The sequence below is a fragment of the Rhipicephalus microplus genome, chromosome 1 (genome assembly GCF_043290135.1).
Source record: "Rhipicephalus microplus isolate Deutch F79 chromosome 1, USDA_Rmic, whole genome shotgun sequence".
NCBI classification, from domain to species: Eukaryota; Metazoa; Arthropoda; class Arachnida; order Ixodida; family Ixodidae; genus Rhipicephalus; species Rhipicephalus microplus.
This window is the reverse complement of record NC_134700.1, coordinates 221,286,669-221,308,415: the sequence shown is the minus strand read 5'-3', so window position 1 is coordinate 221,308,415 and position 21,747 is coordinate 221,286,669. Positions and strand designations below refer to the sequence as shown.

At 46.2% G+C, this 21,747-nt stretch overlaps 2 protein-coding genes across 2 annotated transcripts; both read right to left on the bottom strand.

Annotated features, from left to right (window-relative positions):
- Positions 1-2,335: 2,335 nt before the first annotated feature.
- On the bottom strand, positions 2,336-21,589 carry LOC119159629 (synaptic vesicle membrane protein VAT-1 homolog). The gene is made up of 7 exons (XM_075891420.1): positions 21,184-21,589; positions 9,120-9,414; positions 7,244-7,454; positions 6,532-6,702; positions 4,259-4,348; positions 3,097-3,341; positions 2,336-2,594 (listed from the first exon to the last, which is right to left on the bottom strand). Exons 2-7 carry the CDS (start codon positions 9,384-9,386, stop codon positions 2,484-2,486), a joined length of 1,095 nt encoding a protein of 364 aa, XP_075747535.1. The 5' UTR covers positions 9,387-9,414; positions 21,184-21,589; the 3' UTR covers positions 2,336-2,483.
- On the bottom strand, positions 18,636-20,664 carry LOC119159630 (mitochondrial translation release factor in rescue). The gene is made up of 2 exons (XM_075868208.1): positions 20,424-20,664; positions 18,636-18,880 (listed from the first exon to the last, which is right to left on the bottom strand). Exons 1-2 carry the CDS (start codon positions 20,662-20,664, stop codon positions 18,636-18,638), a joined length of 486 nt encoding a protein of 161 aa, XP_075724323.1.
- Positions 21,590-21,747: the final 158 nt, after the last annotated feature.

Genomic DNA, 21,747 nt, shown 5'->3' with positions numbered 1-21,747 from the left:
AAAGCATGGAGGAAATGCAAGGTAGTGGCTTGAGTATTTATTGTGCACCACTTGCTGCATAATGTCCACAAATATCTCAATACGCAGATAATGAGCCACTTGAAAAAAAATCACGCACAGACTCTGTCAAGATGAGCAGAGCTACAGGAATACTATACGAGTGGTATGCTGCAAAGCTATTACATGCATGCGTTCAGCTCCCCATTCAAGGAAATGCCAGTTAGCATGTCGGTCAATGCAACTTGACAGTAGATTGTACCACCTGCGAAAATAGCGGCAGTGGGCTTGTGTGTTCTGAACAATCTAGTGCCTAAGAATCGTCTGCTAGGGCATTCCAATGCACCCGGAATAGCTCGTGCTGCTTATTAGCTTATATAGTCCTTCTGATTGCTTAATCAATGACAGCATGTGCAGGAGGTCACGACAGCATATCTGTTATATTGAATGAAAAGAAGCAGCATGGCTAATGTAAAGCTTCACTGTGTATTCCTCAATGTGATGCTTGGACAAAGAGTGCACATGTTCGGTTTTGTTCCGTTATGTGGTTAAAATGGTCTTCGTCATGAGGCCCAAAGTGGTGATAAGCAGAACGTTTGACCGCGTGTCGTTCTAAAACGCGTGTCTTCCAAGCTCGTGAGCTTGCAACTGCCAAAATAAAGCGTAACTGAGCAAACGTTGGCCCGTGCTTTGAGTGGGAACGTGTAGCGCGATTTTCGACAGCATTTAGATTTGCAATGTGCAAGCTGCAGATGACGTTCTCTATTAGAGCAAGAAATCTGGCCAATGGCAAGGCGTGCTGAAGCAACTTGGCGGATGTAGCCAACTAGAAGCCCCGAAGGGAAATTTAAACATTTGCTTTTTGTACACTTGCTTCTGGGCGGAAGAGCTAGCGGAAGTGGGGAATCTGAACCTGCAGAGAAACGCTCTTTTTGACGATTCCAAGATGGCGGTGGCCCGTTGCAAAGTTGCAGAGCTATAGTTTTTGAAAAACGCTGTTTTTTTCAATTTCCACAATGTCGGAGAGCCGCGGGACGCCCCCCCCCCCCCTCCCCAACGCGCTGTGCATGGAGGCAGCTTTACAGTTGTTGTGCCAGTTGTCACGTGGTATTATACAGGGCTGTGGCGATCTTTGGGCTGGGCGGAGCCTACGTGTCGCTACATGAGCCTCAGTATGTCGAAGGCACCTACCACTGTTTATAGACATGAATAATGTCTATACCTGTGCATTTAAACTTGGAAGTGTTATTAAGCACCACTCGCAGCCATGATGGGGAGTGTGGAACATCTTTTTCTGTATGATAATGTCACGTAGCACGTGATCTTTTCCTGTACCGGCAGCTGATAAATAAATCATTCCTCATATAAGAGCGGGTAGTATACTCTGAAGGCATTCTTTTGATTTTACCATTTGAACATATCAGCTCAACACAGAAATGCTTTTGCCAACTAGCTGAACAGGCATTAACAAAGTCCATACTGTCTACATTAAAAAGGAAAAGCCAACTTCTGGAGACTACTAGAAGATGTTTGTATACGCGTTCAGCGAGTGTGCGTCCGTGTGCCCACACCTATCTGTTTTCTATTTTATTATTACTTATTTACGTATGTTTTGTGTTCGCCGCGTGGCACTATCGTCTAACAGCAAAGCCACCTTTACAGGCAATCACAGAGGGGGTGATAACGCGATTTTGTGCTAGAAAGGGTACTAAAGCGAAAAAAAAAAACGAAAAAAAAAAAACGCTTGCGCTGCATAACAGCTGAGTCTCGTACAGTGCTCGCAGCTACGTTTAGTATCAGTCTATATTCACCGAGATTTCAGCTCCAGGTGCTGTCATTATTCTAATTCAATCAAGCTGAACATCTTGTGGAGACTGGCTAACATTATGCATTCTTTCACGTAGCAATTCGGGATGCAAGCTTTTCTACGTACGATGGCTGATATGCACTAGATTCTGTTAGTAGGAAATGTGTGCTGCGTGATTTCAGTACGCGTTAAATAACTCCAGATGGTAAAGTTTCCAGAGCTCTCCACGTTGGTGTCTCTCATAATTATATTGTGGTTTTGAAATGTGAAAACATAAACATTAGTCATTAGGAGTTTCTCTCATTCGCATTACACTTGACCTGAGCAAAATACGAGGATGTATAGTTGACAAAAAGAAAATTTAGTGAATAGATAAGGACGGAACTACTGGACAACAACAGTAATGGTAGAGCAGCCATCAAAACAGAAACGGGTTGGGGGGGGGGTGATTATGCTTAATACTTGCATAAGTCAGACTCGTAAACCAACTAGTCGTATTCATAGCCACTAAATTTGGAATAATGAGTCTGGTTGCCTGTTCTCACTTTATTGCTGTATCAAACGCATCATTACAGCGCTGTGAATAGGGCTCTGCCACGCTGTGAAAAGCCACATGCGATAGAAAATTTTATCGTATAAGAATTACAATAGTGAAAAAATATATTGACATCTTTCTTTGTCACTCTCGTGTTCCTTGAGATGACAATGAGGTCTTGTGTTCTTCGGGCGGTAAAAGTATTACTTTACCTACATTTCTTCTTTCTATTATCTGTTCCATAGCCTTGGCGACCTGTTTCAAATAAACAAAAGGTGGCATTTAGGTTCTAAGACTTCGTAGGAAGTTAGTATTATGTGTTTTAAACTAAACAAGCGGATACTCGAGCATATATGCTTTCCCGTGTTACATAAGTTCGCTGTGACAAAGTAACTTGAGTGGTCCGGCACTGTACCATGTGGGCACCCGCAGTTTCACAATGATATTTACTAATTTATTTAAAAATTAAATTATCACTTTTTTTATTTGTGCAGACTAAGTTTTTTATGTAACACAAAAGTGACCAAAGAAAATAAGGTCAACAATGTCATGCAAAATTAAGTTTTCGCAGACTCACTTAGTGTGTACTGAAAATCCTTTTCACTGGTCATATGCATAACATTCCACGACAACTTACAAGAGAGACTTCTGAAAATCTTAAAACTATATATACTTACATAAATAGTGCATACACACGTGACTGTATAGGACAATTGAAGACGACTCCGTGGAAGATTTGAATCGAAAGTACACTTGCCTCAGCAAAGGGCCACTCGGAGTCGATGTGTGGTTTGAGCTTTCCCTGTTCGTACTGCTCGGTGAGGTGCTGCATGACATCGAGCATCCTATGGGGCTCCTTCTCGGAGACGGCGGCTAGGCTGAGACCGCATATGGCTTGGCTGTCCTTGGACAGGTTGTACACGTTCACCAGCTTGGTCTGCCACCACGTCTTGAACGTCTTCCACGGCCGGAAGTACTGGCCCCACACCATGCTGCTGATGCCTGCGACCAACACACAGTGTAACCATTGAATCAAATGAGAGTCCAACAAAACTGAGCAAGCTTACGGTCCCAGTTGTTGATTATTTGGTTTTAAAAGCTTGCATAGACCTAATGTCTGGAAAGAGTTCATAGTGATGTATAACTCAAGATAAACCAATAATTAAAAGATAAACCAATAATGAAAAACAAATGAAGCCTCATAGAGAAAGAGATGAAGTTTGGACAATAAAATCCGCACACACAGCTAACCATGAACGTGCCATGAAAAAATGTGATACATCTTCGACATTTTCACGTACAGAAGTGCATTATCAGATAATTGGTTGTCAAGCGGAGGGAGGGAGATCCTTAACTCCTCATGCGTAGAATTTCACATCTGCACACATACCTCCCCTGTTTTTGTCCAGAATTTTGGATACATTTTTACATCCTTGGTACTTCAAATGGTTTGATGCCCATTACCTCTCACCGCCAAACACTCACAAACGTTGGGTAATGAAGCATAGATAGGGCTATTGCACAAAATTTTCATGATATAGAGGAGAGGTGAACGGCCATAGAACTGTAGAACACCGTAATATGTATTTGGTGAACGACACATTTGAAGGCACCAATCTACTAACAAAATTTACTGTTAGGGATTCTCAGGAATGGAATTTTTCTGCATCGTACTGGAAAATAAAACCGCTGGCACACACATTCACGAAACTGTACGTTGCCTTCCCGCTGTGAAAAATGTCAATGTCACACAAAACCAAGAAAAAAAATTACAACATATCTACAAAATGAATAATGATGAGTGGGTGAAGCGTCCGTTGTCTGTCTGTCTGTGGATATGCTGTGCTGGCTATGCCGGAGGGATGGAGTGCCCTAGACCATAAAGAGCTTCACTCATAAAAAAAGAAACGAAACCTAACCAATATGAATGGCGCGTCCCATGGGCTTCAGCAGTGCCCTCGCACGGGTAAACTCTCCACCGGACAGGCAGTCCATGATGATGTCCACACCTGCAAAAAAGAGAGAGAGGGGGGGGGCAAAAGAATGCGAGTCACTTTGGGGGGGACTCAGCTTCTAAATGTACTAAAGGGGGCATGTTTATAAAACAGAGTCAGATTGCTAAGTTTCACTCAAGTACCAAAAAATGCCGCCCGCATCTGCTTACAGTGGGGGGGAGTCGAGTAAATGCGTTGCAGAGTGGTGGGGTATTGCGTAAATGTTGGGTAACTGGGTATGGCTTGGGAATTAGGGAATGCCGAATCGTAATTTGGTCTTTATTATTTTTATTTATTGAATGAAGGAGAAGTGTTGCTTTCAACTTCAAGCGAAATCCAAGTAAAGATGCTGTTGACTGAATTACGAACGCGCGATCCATCGCCTACATATACGGAGCGGCCAGTGAACGGTTGTGCAGCGCGAGCAGTCGTTTTAAATGTAAATTCATTTCTTGGTCGGGCTATGTCGGGCATCAGGCGTTGTCCGCGGCGGTGTCCGCACAATGGCAGGTGTTATCTCTCCGCTCTCACTCCCTCTCCCATAGCAACAGCTGCGCGCGGGGGCGCTTATCCTAGCCCCTAGCAACCGGAGCATTTGGTGCGAGAGACTGTAGAAGAAGCACTACCCTTCTAGTAAACTGTAGCAGTGCTTCACTCGCCACTCCTTACTCCATTCGCTCTCTCTCCTCCCTGCGCCCCACTTTCCCGTCCGCTGGCGCTTCACTCTCGACCGTTCGCTGGCTGGGCGCCTCTCGAGAACATCCGGAAATGTGTGCTCGAGACGCCCCTGTGAAACGTCAACGCCGAGCCGAGAACGCTGGCACCCCGCTCTCCCGACCGCTCGCTCGCTCCTCACTCTCGACCGTTCGCTGGCTGGCGCCACTCAAGGCGATGGCAGAGGTTGCTGAAGGCGAATGTCTGACGGCAGCGGTACCCTCTCTCGGCGCAAGAAATGCATTCGCATTTTCTCACGATTCCCTTTGGAAAGGTGTAGGCATTTTTTTTAATAATAGCAGACGCTGCCTGCGTCGCCCTTGCGAGGTGAAAGACGGGGAGGGGAGCGACCGTTTTGCGGGTGTCTTCCTGGGCCGGTACGAGACGCGAGCATGCGCAGTGGGGTTGTGGACGGCGCCACTGCCGTCGCCGGGGCGCGACATTGTGCGACTAATATTGGCATTACCAGTGGCGTGGGTTTGGGAGGCGAGCACGAAAGCGAGAACGGACAAGTGTAACAGCGCGCTCAAAGCCCTAATCGTACGCTGTGCCTTCTTTTTTCAAAAGGGAGAGGGCATGCCATGCGCTGACGCGTTGTAACGAGTACTTATGGTTTGGGTTTTTACAGGCCGTTGAAATTGCCGCGCTAGCGTCTCGCGACGTTAAGCGTTGTGAACAAGCACCGGCCAGCCAATTATACCAATCTCAAAAATAACAATTTTTTTTCGTTATAATGTGCGGAAAATATCGCCAGAACCCGCAAAACACGCCCGAATTCGCGACGCCGCATTGGAACTATAGTATTTGGCGCTAAATTTGAAGAGGATGAACCTGACAGCTTTGAAACCAGGCAGCAAGAGAATTACATCGACCAACGGAATCACCGTACTATAACTGACTATAGTGCCCCATCAGTAAGAAAGGTCATTGCGATATCAAAGCTTATTTATTCATCTATCTATCTAACACTGCCCCCGTGAAGTGGTATTTACTTTTCGCAAGTGCCCGTCTCGGTACGTATAAGCTTCGATTCACACAAGATGGCGGACAGTCGCCTTTTAGAAATAGAGATCAAAACGGAGCAACCCAAGCTTACAGGCTTGATCTTCAGCTAGAGCTCGCGATGAAGCTTGAAGCCCCGAAGTTTAGAAGAATGACAAAAAATAGCATATCAAATGCTGGTATACTACCCAGAAATTATTATTAATAATGTCGTAATGGGCACCCAGCAAGTGGGCTTGCAGCAGTTACCCAATGAGTGTTTAGAAAAGGCTTTGAAAGGCGGTGACTGTGCTGCGCTTTCCGCGCAGGACAGGCGTTTTTTTTTTTTTGTATCCACAAAACGTAATGCGCATTGCGCTACACAACATCGCTACGTATATCGCTGCGCATATACGCTACGTATATATATCACACTGTCAAGCTGCATGCTTTACATCGGCGATTTCCCTATAGTTACACATGGAAATGGCACGCCGGCATACCTTTAGGCTCCATCCTCTTCACCACATCGACAAAGTCCTCGACGTGGTAGTCAATCGGATGGTTGACACCGTTTTGCTGCGTCAGGGAGAACTTGGATGCCGACGACGTGCCGTAGACTGTCACGTCTTCCACCGTGTGGCACAGCTGGGTAGCTGCCCAGCCCACGCCACCTTGTCGAATAAGCACGCTCAATGTCAGAGTCTCAGCACTGGGAAAATTACAAAGCAGCTGCGAATTATGATAGCTTGATTGCTCTCATATCTTGCGGGCGCACTGACACGATCATGAAATGAAAGCTAACAAAATAATAATCTGAAGGCGAGCTGGCACGCATTCTTTAGGGCAGTTCACGCGCACAAAAACACCAAAAAGCCTTGCATGCCTTTTTTTGTCACTGTTTGTGTTCTAAAAAAAAAAATGCTGTTGCGTTTTTTTTTCTTTTGCGGCATGCATGGACATTATGAGCATGAATTCGAACGCCACCAATCTATAACTAACCAAGTGCATTGTTCTCTGAAACGCGCACATAAATCTCATATATGCCCATGCTCAGAAACTGGCTACATAGCGATTCTGCATAGTAATTTTGTGTAATCGCTCCTAACAGCCCAGGTTTAGTCGCTTGCTATCCCCGACTCAATCAATGACGTCACACGCTGGAGGGCAACGTTTTCGCAATTCAAAGCGCCATGCAACGTGCACGGATCCCACCTGCGGCCGCCTGGATGAGCACCTTGTGACCCTTGCGGAGGCCCCCGAAGTCGCAGATGGCCAGGTAGGCTGTGGCGTAGCTGATTGGGAAGGCGGCGGCTTCGTTGTAGCTCATTCCGTTCGGGATGGCGAAGCAGTCTCGCTCGGGCAATGTGGCCACGCTCGCCCACAGGCCGTAAGTGAAGCGCCAGAACATCACGCGATCACCTTCCTGCGCCGGTCACGCTAAACACTCGAGCACACTATTCATCAAAGAACATTCTTACAAGCGCCATAGACAGGGTGTCGCAGCTTTTCGTAACGTATTTCCTGAATAAACGTTATTTGACCGTAAGGACAACTTTATGCGAAACAGTTGCGAGGCTAAACAGTGACGAAAATTATGGACCATCTCCCCGAAAGGAACCCTGATGGGATTCGAGGCAGCAGCGGTGCGCGCGTCGTTGACCCGCTTGAAAAGGGAGTCGACGCGGGTGCTGGAAGAACGGTTTGAAGCGAAACTCGGTGTAGCGTTTACTCGAGTAAACGTTTGTTTAAAACGCAAAGATACGAGAGGCGGGTTGGGTTTCGTGTAAGTTTCATCGCAGATAAACAAGCCAAAAAGTGTATTCATTCGACGTGCGGTCGAGCGTTGCGGGTGTAGGAGAGGGTGGAGCGAGAGAGAAGTGTGTTGTGAGTGGGCGGAGGAGCCGGCAGCTGCGAGCGCTGCGGTGAGCGTGCAGCGTGCGAGAGAGAAAGTGACGCCAGCGCACACCTGCGAGGAAAGCGTGCAAGTGCGATTTGACCTACTTGGCACCGACCCAACATCTGCGGCGAGAAAAACGCGTTGCGGCGCGTTCATACAAACGTACGTAGGGCGTTACACACGTGAGTCAAAGAGATGCTTCACATATAAAGAACAATCAGAGAAGCTTGCAATTAAGGGTCGAACTAAATCTCCTGCTGTCCTTGCATCATGGTGTTAAAACAGTGTCCTGCCTAGCAATCAACCATTCTTGGCTATCGCCCCATTTAATCCAAGAATCATCTACGAAAACGCGACGTCGACCAAGGAAAGCATCAAAGTCAGACTCATAAAGAGCATGCGTAGGGTGTTGCCATATGAGAGCTCCTGTTCGAGCAATACTTTTCACCATACTGTTCGAGACTCCTTCTGTTATTCGGCCAATGCGGGGAAAATTAACTTTGTACTTGAGGCAGTCATATTCGGCAGTCAAGTATGACAGTTTTTTTTTCACTGGATAGTTCGTATTAAGTATGGTATATGGTATGAAGAACTTTATTAGTTGAGTGAGAGCTATTATTATACGATACAGAAGGAAGCCTATAGCGTCGCTTCAGAAAGTTAAACAGATGAGTAACGGGATCGTCACGAACACCGCGCACATCGCTGCACAGCGGGCGTTCACACTACCCAATAAGCAGAGAGGTAACTGAAACACACACACACACACACACACACACACACACACACACACACACACACACACACACACACACACACACACACACACACACACACACACACACACACACACACACACACAGAGAGAGAGAGAGAGAGACAGAGCTGATGAGACTATCACTTGTGCTCCCTGACTGTTGACACGTATGATTTTCGTTTCTGCACACGTATGCACATCGGTATATACTGATGTATTAATACAATAAATTTACCGCGCTGCGTTAGAAAATGAAACGAAAAAGCTTTTCCCGCGGATGCAGGCGTTGTATTATATACCCCGTGACAATATGACTATGCTTAACTGTCCTAGTGAGCCTTGAAGGAGGCCGGTTGTCCACCGGGACGATTCACTGCGTGCTTTAGTTCTTCCTCACTTCCTTCAGTTCAAACAAAGCATGTAATGAGGCGTACCTTGAAGCGCGTGACAGCGCTGCCGACTCGGATGACGTCACCCGCTGCCTCCATACCCATGACGAATGGTGGCCGTTGCTGTCCATGCACGTAAAGCCCTAGTCGCACGTAGTTGTCGGCGAAGTTGGCACCGCAAGCTCGCACGCGCACCAGCACCTCGTCGTCAAGCAAAGAGTGCGCGGCGTAGGCAGCCTCGCGGACCGCCAACTTGTGGTAGCCACCGAAGCCGGTCAACACGATCTCGGTGCGCACGCTCGGCTCGCCCATGTCCACTCAGTGCTCCGAACAGTTCACACTGCGAACGGCACGTCGGGATGCTGAATGACAGCGCTGGTAGCGGCCCGCACCACAACCAAGCGCCAGTGAGTGCGAATTAATAAAAAAAAAATCGATTGGTACCAACTTGTTTTAATCCAGTTGGAATTTCGACACCAGATGGAGCATGTCAATAAAATCCAATTGGCAAACCAGTTCACATACAATTCGTGAATGTTACAAGCTGACATTCTAGCGTCGAGTGCGAAGTCGGTGACGGGAATGACAGCAGGTTAGGTCGTTCCATACGTAAGCAGAATCAGTGAAAGGATCAGAAATGTGATGGAAAAAAAAAAGTACGATCCAGCACGCACGGGACCAGGAGGAAGCGCAGGGCAGGCGCTGACTCGGTGCTGAACATTATTAGGAGAAACATATCTGTGGGTGATGTACGTCGATAACTAAACAGCCCCAAGCTAGGAAATACAGGTTAACTGTGGTATCATATCGTATAAGTACCAGTTAGGTACACAAATTCTACATCACTGAGTGAAACTGACGGCACGCTGACACAATTATTGCCTTTTCTTCGAATAAGTATGGCCTCAATCGCTTTTCTGGACCTGCTGTTTATGGTGTGACAGTATAATTGTGTACCTAAGGCTGCGCAGCCACATTCTTGTCAATGGGCGGATAGAAAGAACGGCTTTTTCTCTGACAAAGAACGTTTGCGTATCCTAACGTATGAGGGAAAGGGTCTGCCTTCTCTAGTCACCTACCAAAGAGGTGGCCGGACTAAGTCAGCCCTATACTTTGACCTATGAAGGGGGCGCTGCGATAAACCTTCGCCCTCTCCCCTCTTTTCAATCTGTACAGATTGCAAAGAGGCCATAAGTTATCAATACCATTATCACGCAAAAAAAAAGCGATGCTGTGATACCATGGGATTACAGCCTCGTTTTGCGTTGGCGTTGTAGAGGGAATAGGTAACGACGAAGTACTTATTTACTTCCATGCGTCGACATACATCAGCTCATCGTTGATGAGATCAAGCAATTGAGTTCCCACCGTCTCGCACATGTATCTCTGAATTTGCTCTTTTACACTAAACTTACTATATACACTCAAAGATAGCATGTATATACGCTATTATAATTGAGAGAATGCATCGCATAAGGACAGCACAGACGAAGGGGCGTTCAATAGCGCTGACCAACAACAACACTCTTGATATTTCAAGTGCGTGCTTACCGACAACAAGGGACTGCCAGCCGCTTAGCGGCTGAGAGGGAATGAAAGCTGCAGCCCTCCAACTCCCATCCCAAAATTCTTGCATTTTCTGTGCGCGTATACACGCACAAACACGCGCGTGGATGGAAACATGAAATGAAAGCGATGGCGCACTGCACACGGCGGCCTGCCTTGGTACCCGGCTTTCCGGGGGTAATAACGGGAAGTAAACGGTTCTTGGAATCTCCTCGACCACCATTATTGCGAAACAAAGACAGGCAAACAAACAAACAAACAAAAACGTATGGCAGATTCACTAATTTCAAACCCGAGGAAGTGCGTAGCACGTGTACCCAGCGCTTCCCGTTCGTAGAGTTTCTATTAAAAAACATATAAAGCGACACATGCCCGTGGTGCGCAGCAGCACCGACACTGGAGCGCATTACATATCAGTGCACACAACGTCCGGAAGCTGCCGTATCGCCTCTGTTGAATAGCACGCCCCAGAATTGGTCGTGGGAGGCGCGGCTTGCGGAACTGGAAACGGGAAGCCAACTGGCGGCCCTCGACCAGACCCGGCGAGCCGCTGCAGCCAGTGGGGCCATGGAAGATGGGCACCACCCACATTAACCATACAACAATAGCCTTGATATCAATAAATCTCTCCTTTTTAGAGGCGATGCTCTTTATGCCGTGGGTGATGAGAAGATGCGAGATGCTGGTACTTGGAGTGTTCACTACATGGACGGACGGACGGGCAGATGTACAGACAGACGGAAGCACGGACAAACTGACGGACGCTACGCCCCACTCATCATCATTCACTCTGTGGATATGCTGTGACTCCCCTCCACTGCTCTGTTTGCCAAAGCGTCGAAGCAATGAGGGGGGATATAAAAAAGTGGGTAACGATTTAGAGTACAGGGTACTCTCCTATCGGAGAGCTTGAAGCAGTCCCGTGGGCCTCAATGTCTAAAGACGCGTCATAGGAGTGCTATGCCGCATACTGTGTTTAGAAAAAAATTGTTAGCGATTTAGAGCACTAGGTGCTCTACTATGGGAGAGCTGTGTGCCGTCCCTGAGATACAGTGTCCGAGGAAAACATAATGAGCACTTTACCAGAAGCTTATTTTTGTGACGAACACCTCCACGACGTTTCAGATGGTCAACTTCACCATACAGATACACCATTGCTATGCTTGCTTTAGGTCGGAAACTTGAGTGTCTAGGTAAATTTCGTCAGATAATCTGAAATCGCTGCTCAATCAAACCTAATATTTTATGTACGCAACGACGATCCTTTAATTCTGAATATACGTCCTATTTATATTAGCAGAAAAAAAATTACTTACGGTCTGATCTGAAAACAGCTAGAACGGTTGTATATGACGGGTAAGTAACAGGCACAGAGTACCATAGTAAGCCAGCGCCGCAGAGGCGCTGAGGCGCGTCGCTGCAGTACTATAGTGCCTAGGCACTATAGCTGTATTGTGAGCAGAACTAACATTTTTTTAGGGGCGAAGCTCCTTATAGCGGCACCCGTTCGTCCCTCGTAGCCGTTGTAGTATGTAACAAGTTAACATTTTGACCTCCAAGGTGGTGTCGGTGAGAGATTCTTGTGTGCATTGTTGAACAATAAAAAATAGTGCTCAATGTGCATGCCGATGGCTGCTGATGGGGAATGAGAGACAGGAGAATTCGGCTTTTAGTTAACGCGCACGGTGCGATCCCCATTAGCAGCCATTGGCATGTACATTGAGCACTATCTGACAAGAAAGGGTTGCTACGTTATACTCGCTGGGTGTAACCTCCTTAGCTTTAGAAAGGTTTAGCGAGCGCTGAGCTGCAGTGCCATGAATACAATGAACTAGTATATACCATGAATGAACTCGAGGTGGTTAAAGGAGGGAAGTATATACGAAGCGCAAGCCGTAAGAAAGTAAAAGCCGAATTATCATGTCTTTCATTTCCCATTAGCAGCCATTGGCATGTACGTTGAGCGCTATCTGACAGGAAAAGGTTGCTACGTTATACTTGCTGGGCGTAACCTCCTTGGTTTTAGAAAGGTTTAGCGAGCGTTGGGCCGCAGTGCCACGAATACAGTGATCTAGTATATACCATGAACTCCAGGTGGTGAAATGTGGGAAGTAGACCAGAAGCGCAAGCCGTAAGAACATGTGCGTGTGCCACCTTTCGTTTAGTCCTTGGAATGTACGCTGGATGGTGGTGCTTATATATTAAGAATATATGATGAAAAGATGCGAGATGGTGGTACTTAGAGTGTTGAATAGATGGACGAACGTACACACAGACAGATGCATGGATGGACGCATGAACGGACGCAGGGGCGGATGCATGGACGAACGCAAAGACGGACGGGCGGATGGACGCATGGACGGTCACGAAGACGGACGCATGGACGGACGAATGCTTCGCCCCACTCTCCATCATTCACTCCGTGGATATGCTGCCAATTTTTTTAAAGGGCGGAGCTCCTTAGTCCGTGGGTCGTTGCCTACCCCGTAGTTATCGTAGTAGTATGTAGCCACATCTAGTTTATGACTTGCTCAATAGATGGCGTTGCGTGTATATGTCCTTGGTCACGAAGACGGACGCATTGTTCTTCTTCTTTACTGAATCTTGCTTTATAACTACGCGTTCTGAAGCGAGATCGGGTTGCCTTAGAACGCGTAGTTATAAAGCAAGATTCAGTAAAGAGGAAGAACAATGCACATGCTGCGGGAAAGATAAGGAAACGGCGGAACATGTTCTGATTGAATGTGGAGATATCCACCCAGGTGTACGTTTGGGCACGAACCTACAGGAAGCCTTGGGTTTTAGGGACAACAATGGAAAGCTGAACACACCCGCGATTGAAATAAGTAAGAGACGGTTAGAGTATTGGTGGCAGAAAATTAGAGAGAAAGGACAAAAATAAATATTGGAAAAATAAAATATGGACAGTGTGCCGTAAATGGCAGAGAACTTAAGCTGAAAATTTACCTTTTTTCCATTAAGATAGAATTTATCGAAGTAGAGGCATTAGGCCAACATAAAAAAAAGGGAAAAAAGATTTTTTTTTTTTTTTTTTGTCGAGCCTGGTGGCATACTTGTCACCACCCCGTTATAAAGGGGACGCTCATAGCATCCATCCATCCATCCACTTGGGAATATTATAACTAGATGGCGTTTGTGGTTTTCACAGCACATCCACAGAGTGAATGGTGATGAGTGGTGCAAAGCGTCCATCCGTTCGTACCTTCGAATGTCCAGCCGTGCGTGCGTTCGTCTATTCGTCCGTCCGTGCGTCTGTCCGTCCGCGCGTGAGTCCGTCCATCCATCCATCTGCCTGTCCATCCATGCTTCCGTCTGTCCGTCCATGCTTCTGTCCTTCCGTCCGCGCGTCTGTCTATCTGTCCACCTGTCCGTCCATGCGTCCGTCAGTGCGTTCATGCTTCCATCCGTCCGTCCGGACGCACGCTTCGCCCCACTCATCATCGTTCACTCCGTAAATATGCTGCGATTTTTTCTTGTAACTGACTGTAAACGACTCCAACATGCGCTCAGTGCCCAAACTATATGCAAAGGATCAGATCGTAATCCCTCTCAGGAGATGATTTGCTCGAACTGTCCGCGACAAAATGTGAGCACATATCACGCGCCTCTTACCTCTTCAACGGGAGACCGGCAATGACGAAGGGCTGGCATTTCTCTGGCAACTGCCGTGTTTATTGCGCTATGTGACCAGTAGGCAGCTGAACGCTCCCTCGCCACAGCGCATACGCGAGCAGGAACAATCGATCGTTACGAGTACACGTTAAAGATTGCCGAACAAAAGGCAGCTGTGCCCGTAATGGAGGCAAGAGGACGTAAAGGGATGCGCGCGTCTCTCTCCTCTACGGAGAACTAATACGAAAACGGGTGCGCTTAAATATTATGATCAAAAAAAAAAAAAAAAAGCTTCGGTAAGAGAGAGAAACATCTTTTGTTTTAGTGGATCACATGAGCTCTTAACCGCGACTTATTAATCGTTGCAAGCGTTCCTGAATGCGTGGGTCGTACCAGAGCATTATATGCGATATAGCGAGGTTGCTCGAATAACTCCAGTTTCAGCGCGAACGGAAGCCACGTTGCCGTAAATGGGGTGCGTTGCCTAAATTTATTGCGCTTCTCGCTTTTTTCTCGCACTATACTCAGCCGTCAAGCAAACTTGGCTGACTTGTTGATACTTCCAAAGCGAAAAAAAAAAAAACAGCTATTTACATATCAGCATTTCAAATTTGAAAGTTCGAGGCATTTGCGAGTGCCACGCTTTGTATAATGCTAAGGCTGTATTTGTATCATGCTAAGTCAGTATGCGACCAGGGGAGCACACATAAGAGATAATTGTGTCGGGCTGTGACTTAATTCATTCCGTAGATTAAATAATTATTTTTTTAGTTAAACCACAGAAGCGAACGCGTTTGAATTGAAAACTCAGCGACACTCGTACTCCTGCGCTATTTTATTTGGGTAGGATTGTTCTAGCATGGCCGTGCCACGAGATACAACCTTTGAGCGTTACAGGCATCTAAACACTCGCTGAGTCAGGGTCATCATACTTTATTACGAGCACGCCGTCAAAATACGGCGATACTTAGCTTTCAAACACTTGAATAAGCCATTTCTGAGACGGAATGATACATATTAAATAGCGCCAGAAGCCAATCGAATACATTTCGAGTATCCAACAGCAGTTTCTGCGGCAAAGGTAAAACGAAAAAAAAAAAAATGTAGGCTCTACCAACAGAACCACGGCACGCCTGCCCTTCACCTGCGAAAGACATTCGTGCTGTATATGCTTCACTTCCGCGCTATGCTAAATGACAGTAGAAGAGTTTAAAAGTTCCCAGTTAGTATACGTAAAACATTACGTTTCGCCGGTGATGTAAATCTAGAAAAATCACAAGGGGGCACTCAAATCTCTCTCTCGATGCTGCGAATGGTGTACTTCAGGCAATACGACTGACCAAGTCGACTGTAGCATACTATTCAATTTAATATTTTAAAATGTTCGTACACCACTGTTTAGTTGGATAGAAACACCAGTAGAGGAGTGAGCGTGTGCCCCTCACTCTCCCCCCGGTCAATAAAAGGGGAGGGGCGCGAATTCTAACGCATACCGTCACTTAGACCTGTCCCGTCAGTGTTTGAAAGGCAGGGTCAAAAGCACACTCTTTTTCGACGAAATTGGCTGCCGAAGGCCCCCGCTGTTACGTTACAAAAACGGTTTACTCCCTCTTTACTCCCAGAAAGCTGCCAGAAGTAAAGGCAGGCCATCGTAATAAGCACGGCATGTCTCTTCATTTTCGTCCTTTCACCCATTGTGAAGTCTTTTGGACTCGACCAGTGCGGGGAGGACGGGGAGGAGCTAGGATCATACTTTGTCCCCCTCCTTCTTTTCTTCTTCTGATGGCAAATGTCTTTTCTTCTTTTTTTTACAAAATCAAACACATGCTTGTGCTGTCATTTCACAAAAACATATGCAGGCACCACAGTTGACATTTTTTCCCCTGTATGAGTGAAGTGTATACTCTTTCAAGATAGCAAAATCACCACGCCTCATGCGAGAAAACTCGCAGGAAGAAAATGTGCATGACGACACCAAGTTCTCGCAACTGTCGCCGTCACGTCATGGATTTTTACGGCGTCTGCGTATAGGGCCAAAATATGGAGGAAAAAAAAAAAACTTAAATCAGCGGCACAATTGGAAGTTCCGGCGAAAAACCTGAAAGTGTGACTTCTAACATTGATCTACTGACAAACCTGTAGCGGTTAAATTGACAAGAATAGAGTTTTAAGAGTAATTTGTCATCGTAAACTAAGGAAGGAAGTATGTTTATTTACAGAAAGGCGGAGAGGTCGGCCTGAGCGATAGTTTGCTCTAGCCTGCTACTCTACACTGGGGGAAGGGAAAGGGGAAAAGAAAGATTAATGGATGACAATGGTGAGATAGAGAGGTGAGTATGTAGTGTTCTTTCTAGCTGAGACACATTTTAGAGCCACGCACATAGTCCAGTTGTTTCTAAAAAGGTAATAACTGCTCTTGTGACCGCAGTTGCACTGTTGGTGTCTGGCCAAGGGCCCAACATGGTCTCATCAGTTAATGACCTACTGCGATATTGTTCAGTAGAAAAAATCAGTGTTTGTCATTCACGTGCGTATGCTGGGCAGACACAAAATATGTGCTCAAGCGTTTCTGGCACATCACAGTGTTCACAATTAGGACCGGTGTCACTGCGACCGATGATGTGTGCGTAACGTCTAGTGTACGCTACACCAAGACGAATGCGGTGGATCATACTTGTGAGTTGCCGTTTCAATTTAGGAGGCATGTGGAACCTCATTTCCGGGTCCCATTTGTGAAGTCGCTGGTGTCGCCGTTCCGGTTTGGTCCAGTGCTGAAGTGTGTAGCTGCGCATCACGCAGCGAAGCAGGGCGTTCGTGTCAGCTCGTGAAAACGCAATGCGTACTTCAGGGGCACTGCTTAAGGCATATTTAGCTTGAGCGTCTGCCTCTTCGTTTCCCATCACGCCGCAATGAGCGGGAATCCACTGGAAAGTTATAAGATGGCCATTTGTTGAAGCAACCTGAATAAGTTCTGTGATTTCTATTGCCAAGCTGTAATATGGACCTTGCTTCATGATGCAATTAATGGTTTGCAAAGCGGGTTTGGCATCACAGAAAATCGTCCAGGCTCGAGGTCGCTCTCCGGAAATAAACCTTATTGCCTCTCGGATAGCGACAAGCTTTGCGGCAGTTGATGTGGTTTTATGGTCCACTTTGAATCGTCGAGCGATATCCATGTCTGGGATGACAAAGGCTGCGGCGGAGGTGTTTAGCGTGGTGGAGCCGTCGGTGTACACGTGCAGAGAATCACTGTACGTTGTATAAATGTGATATAGGGTCAGTTGTCTGAGGCCAACAGAAGAAATGAGCGACTTCTTCGTAATTCCAGGTATCGTAAAAGGGATAGGTGGTTTAGGCAGAACCCATGGTGGCACTGCAGGGGCATTTGGCGGAGAAAACCTTGATGGTATAATATTTTCATGCCGCAATATTACTTTTGAGAAACTGCAATCTGGGTGAGTGGCGGGTAGTACTGACAGTGGGTGCTGTCTGTGTCTGCTCAGTAATCGTAGGTGAACTCTAAGTGGCTCGCAGAGCATGTATACACTGATGGGACAAGCCCGAGCCTCTGCGATTGTCCCATTTGTTGAAGTGCAGCATGGTAGACCCAAGCATCTTCGTAAGCATTGAGCTTGAACACTCTTGAGTGTCTTCACACAACTAGGTCTCATATTGGAAAGCACCGGCATGCTGTATCGAATGTATCCCACAAATAGAGCATTGTATAATTGAAGTAGCGATGATTCTGATGGGCCCCATCTTGCTCCTGCTACGTGGCGAAGAATGAGAGCAAAGCTCTTCAATTTAGATTTAAGTACGGCGACATGCCTCGTCCACGATAGATCTCTGTGTACGACAACCCCAAGGAACTTGTGATGCGTTACAGCAGGTATCGCTGTCCCATTAATAAATATCGGGTATTGCGACATATGCTTGCGCGTGAACGCAAGCACTGCGCATTTGTCGATTGAAAGAGTGAGCCCCTGACGTCGTAGATATTTGTATGTGATCGTCACTGCACGCTGTAGTCGAGCTCGCAATTGTGGACGAGTAGTTCCGGATGCCCATATGCATATGTCATCAGCGTATGCCATCGTAAACTAATTTAGTGTTTCACCTTACGTGTCCCCACACAATATGCATACAATCTGTAAAACACTGAAAACTATATATTTTTTAACGTAGTGTTCCCACTGGGCGTCCGCCTCTCGCTACTGCCAATTACATGGGAACAGGTCACCAATAACAACACTGAAAAGACTGAAAGCAAGAGGTAGATACGAACAACTTTATTACAGAACTGCTTCAAAGTTCTCACTAGTTTCCAGTCACACACGCACACATCTAACAATATAATAATAACTACGCCTGCTCCGTGCCAGGATCTGTGCCCTGTTTCTGCCTCTCCAAAAACTGTCTCTTGAGTTCACGCAGCTTTTCGTTCTTGCGGTCAAGCTTTCGCCGCTTGTCCTGCTTGATTCGAAGCTTCTGAGCCGAGACGCTCATGTCTCCGTTGAAGTGCTCGTCCAATTTCTCAAGCATCATCTTCCTCGCCAATTTCCGGTTCTCGTGGAGCAGGCGGCTCTCGTGGCAACGAACCACAATGCCTGTCGAAACAAGACAACACATTTTATATGGCGCCTTAATTATCGTGCGCATGGTAAGCAAGAAATACACGACTCTGATCGCTTATGGTTCGACATTTTACGGATATACAAGACAGTCACAAGGTCTTCCCTTTCCTGTCGAAGAAGACTGCGTTAACGTGCCTCTTTGAGGAGATAGAAGAAAGCATTCATTCTACTACAGAAAAAAAAAAAACGCAGGACTGAAGCGATGGGACATCTGGATGTTTTGCCCCCCTCCCCCTCCTATTTTGGATCCGCACGTGCGCGCAAGTCCGCAACAAGTTGCGCAAGGACTCGATCCCGCGTCCTCGTGCGAACGTTAGACACATGGTTCGTCGCGGCACATTCCAGGCGAAGCAGCGTGGAATGGCAGTGTACAAAGTTGTGAGACTTTATACCCAAGCCACACGGGCATAGAAAATGACATTTGGTGGCGAAGGCCTTCAGTTCCCGAATGACATTTGACTTGATGATGTCGATCACAGCACCTTCCAAGTGAGCATTGAGTGAATAACAATAAAAAAAAATTAAGAAGCATTTACAAGCTTCATACACATCAGATAATCATCAAATGAAGAAATAAGCGTATTACGCTGTCCTAAGTTTTAGTTTCTTGCTTTGTTTTACAACGTTGCAGCCGACCGTAGCAACCTAAGCCAACACTAGTCAGATCCACAGCGTAAATAGACACTAAAATTGACAAGCATTTCATTATCAATACTTTATTTTCTTCGTATAACGTTCAAAGCATCTTTTTAAGACATTAGTGCAAATAAAAGACGGGAAATTTCATTTTTAGCTCAATATGATTTGTTTTATATACTTTCAGGTAAATCGCACTTCGCGAGCTGTGTCGTCGAGAGTAGGCATTTCTCAGTCAACTGAGTTCTGGCGAAGGCAGTTGGCGGCGAATGGCATTCGAATGGCATTCGGATGAATGCCATTTTGTTCGCCCGTGTGGCACCGCGCGAATGGCAATAAATCTGAAGGCATTCGGGGGTAAATGCCATTTTTTCTGCCCGTGTGGCACGGGTATTAGTGATGTCGGCAGGAGAAGAAGAGAGAAAGGGAGGGCTATTTGGTTAAATATACCGGTCATTGCACGGTTGTGTGAAGACGCATTTACGATAAGGTGCTGAGATGAAACTTAAGCTTTTTCCGCAACGTCTTGTTTTCTTGCTTCCCAGTAGTTTTGTGCATCTTATGACGCACAGACGGAGACATGACACCATCCACGTATTTATAAGGATGACACACGTCTGCTTCAAATAATCCCGCCACTCCATCACAATGGACATATACTACTCGTTCTATGCAAATTTTATCAATTAAGTAGAAACAAATAAACAAAATACGTACTAGTAATGTTATAGACATGATACGGCTTGTCGCTACTTCTTATCAAAAGACAAACAGAATGCTGTTGAGCGGTATCACTGCATTTAGATGGCTGCATAGCTGCGGCATTAAAGTCAGGGTCGTCAAGCGAGACTGTAGAAACGATCAAAGGATCGGGTCGTACCTGTAGGAGAGTGGCAGAGCATCACACAGTTGGACAGTTTGTTGACTGCCTGTCCCCCAGGACCGCTGCCGTGGATGAACTGCTCGACAAGGTCCTCTTCCTTCAGGACGGGCACTTTGGAGCGATCGATTCTGTGGGCGCCCCTCGTGCATTCGATCGTGGCGGCCGCAACCGCGCGCGGGCAGAGAGCGCCTAGACCGCCGGCCAGCCTGCCCGCAGTCCCCGCGAGTCCGGCCAACATCTTTTCATATCAGCCGCTTCCTTTCGAGGAATGCTTTTCCTTTCTACAAAGAGGACGACTACGTCACCAAACACTGCTGAATCGCGGCGGACTGTGCTCCTTCGCACAACTATCGCCAAGCACGTAGTGTTATTTGCGTCTCAGAAAACACGACCACTGCATAAAGTCTGCCTTTTTTTTTTTTTTTCTACATCAAACTGAATTTCAATGCGAAATCTGTAGCGAGACGCCCATCGCCAACACGCACGCGTAAGTAAACGCCTAGCAAAAGTAGAGACACTTTTGCGCACGCGCAGGATTTATATTACGTTACGTCGGAAACTCAACAATTATTTTATTTATATTTATTTACGGCACAAATAAATGCCGTAAATATTTATGCCCTTTCAGAAGTGTACAGCGAACCCACGGACAAACCGCTTCCTCCAAGATCTTTAGATAAGGCCGCTCGATATTATACGTATCAACATTGTTCAGATAAAAAAAGAAGAAGAAAAAATAAACGCCCTATTTACTTACGTTGAAATAAAATTGAAGTTCCTTTGGTTCCGTTAGCGTTTTTCGCGCTTCGAACTCCTCTCGGATCCTCTTGAAATAATACTTCTTATCAGATAACTCTAAACGGTGTCCGTAACGTATCAAGCTTCGGTACAAACTAAGGACCGCTTGCTTGCTGGGTGGTTTCGGCATCACCTAGAAATGCAATATTTGTCGTGAACCCAACACAGGGTGAACTCCGCCCGGCAGCGATAATCTTGTCTTTAGTTAAACGCTGCGAGAAGCGAAACGTTCGTTTATCATATCTAAATGTCGTAAACCTACACTTCACTTATCAAGAAAGAGGCAGTGAATAGTAACCTTGAAAGATAAGATGAAAGCGCTAGAACCCAAATAAATTTACAGACAACCTAGAGCTCACATTTTTTCAACGCACATGTTTGCATGCATACTTGACTCAGTGCTTGACTTGGCTTACAAACGTAAAATAAAATTTCTTTCTGCGTCATGTTCAAAATTATTAATTAATTATAAAATACTTTTAAACGTATAAATTTTTTTTGTAATTTTTAGTATGTGACTACT

Coding starts and splice junctions, on each gene's coding strand:
- LOC119159629 (XM_075891420.1), bottom strand. CDS start 9,386: ATGGGCGAGCCGAGCGTGCGCACCGAGATCGTGTTGACCGGCTTCGGT. Junction 6,703..7,243: donor GCTCATCCAGGCGGCCGCAG/GTGGGATCCGTG, acceptor TTATTCGACAAG/GTGGCGTGGGCTGGGCAGCT. Junction 4,349..6,531: donor GAAGAGGATGGAGCCTAAAG/GTATGCCGGCGT, acceptor TCTTTTTTGCAG/GTGTGGACATCATCATGGAC.
- LOC119159630 (XM_075868208.1), bottom strand. CDS start 20,664: ATGTTGGCCGGACTCGCGGGGACTGCGGGCAGGCTGGCCGGCGGTCTA. Junction 18,881..20,423: donor GCTCTGCCACTCTCCTACAG/GTACGACCCGAT, acceptor TTGTTTCGACAG/GCATTGTGGTTCGTTGCCAC.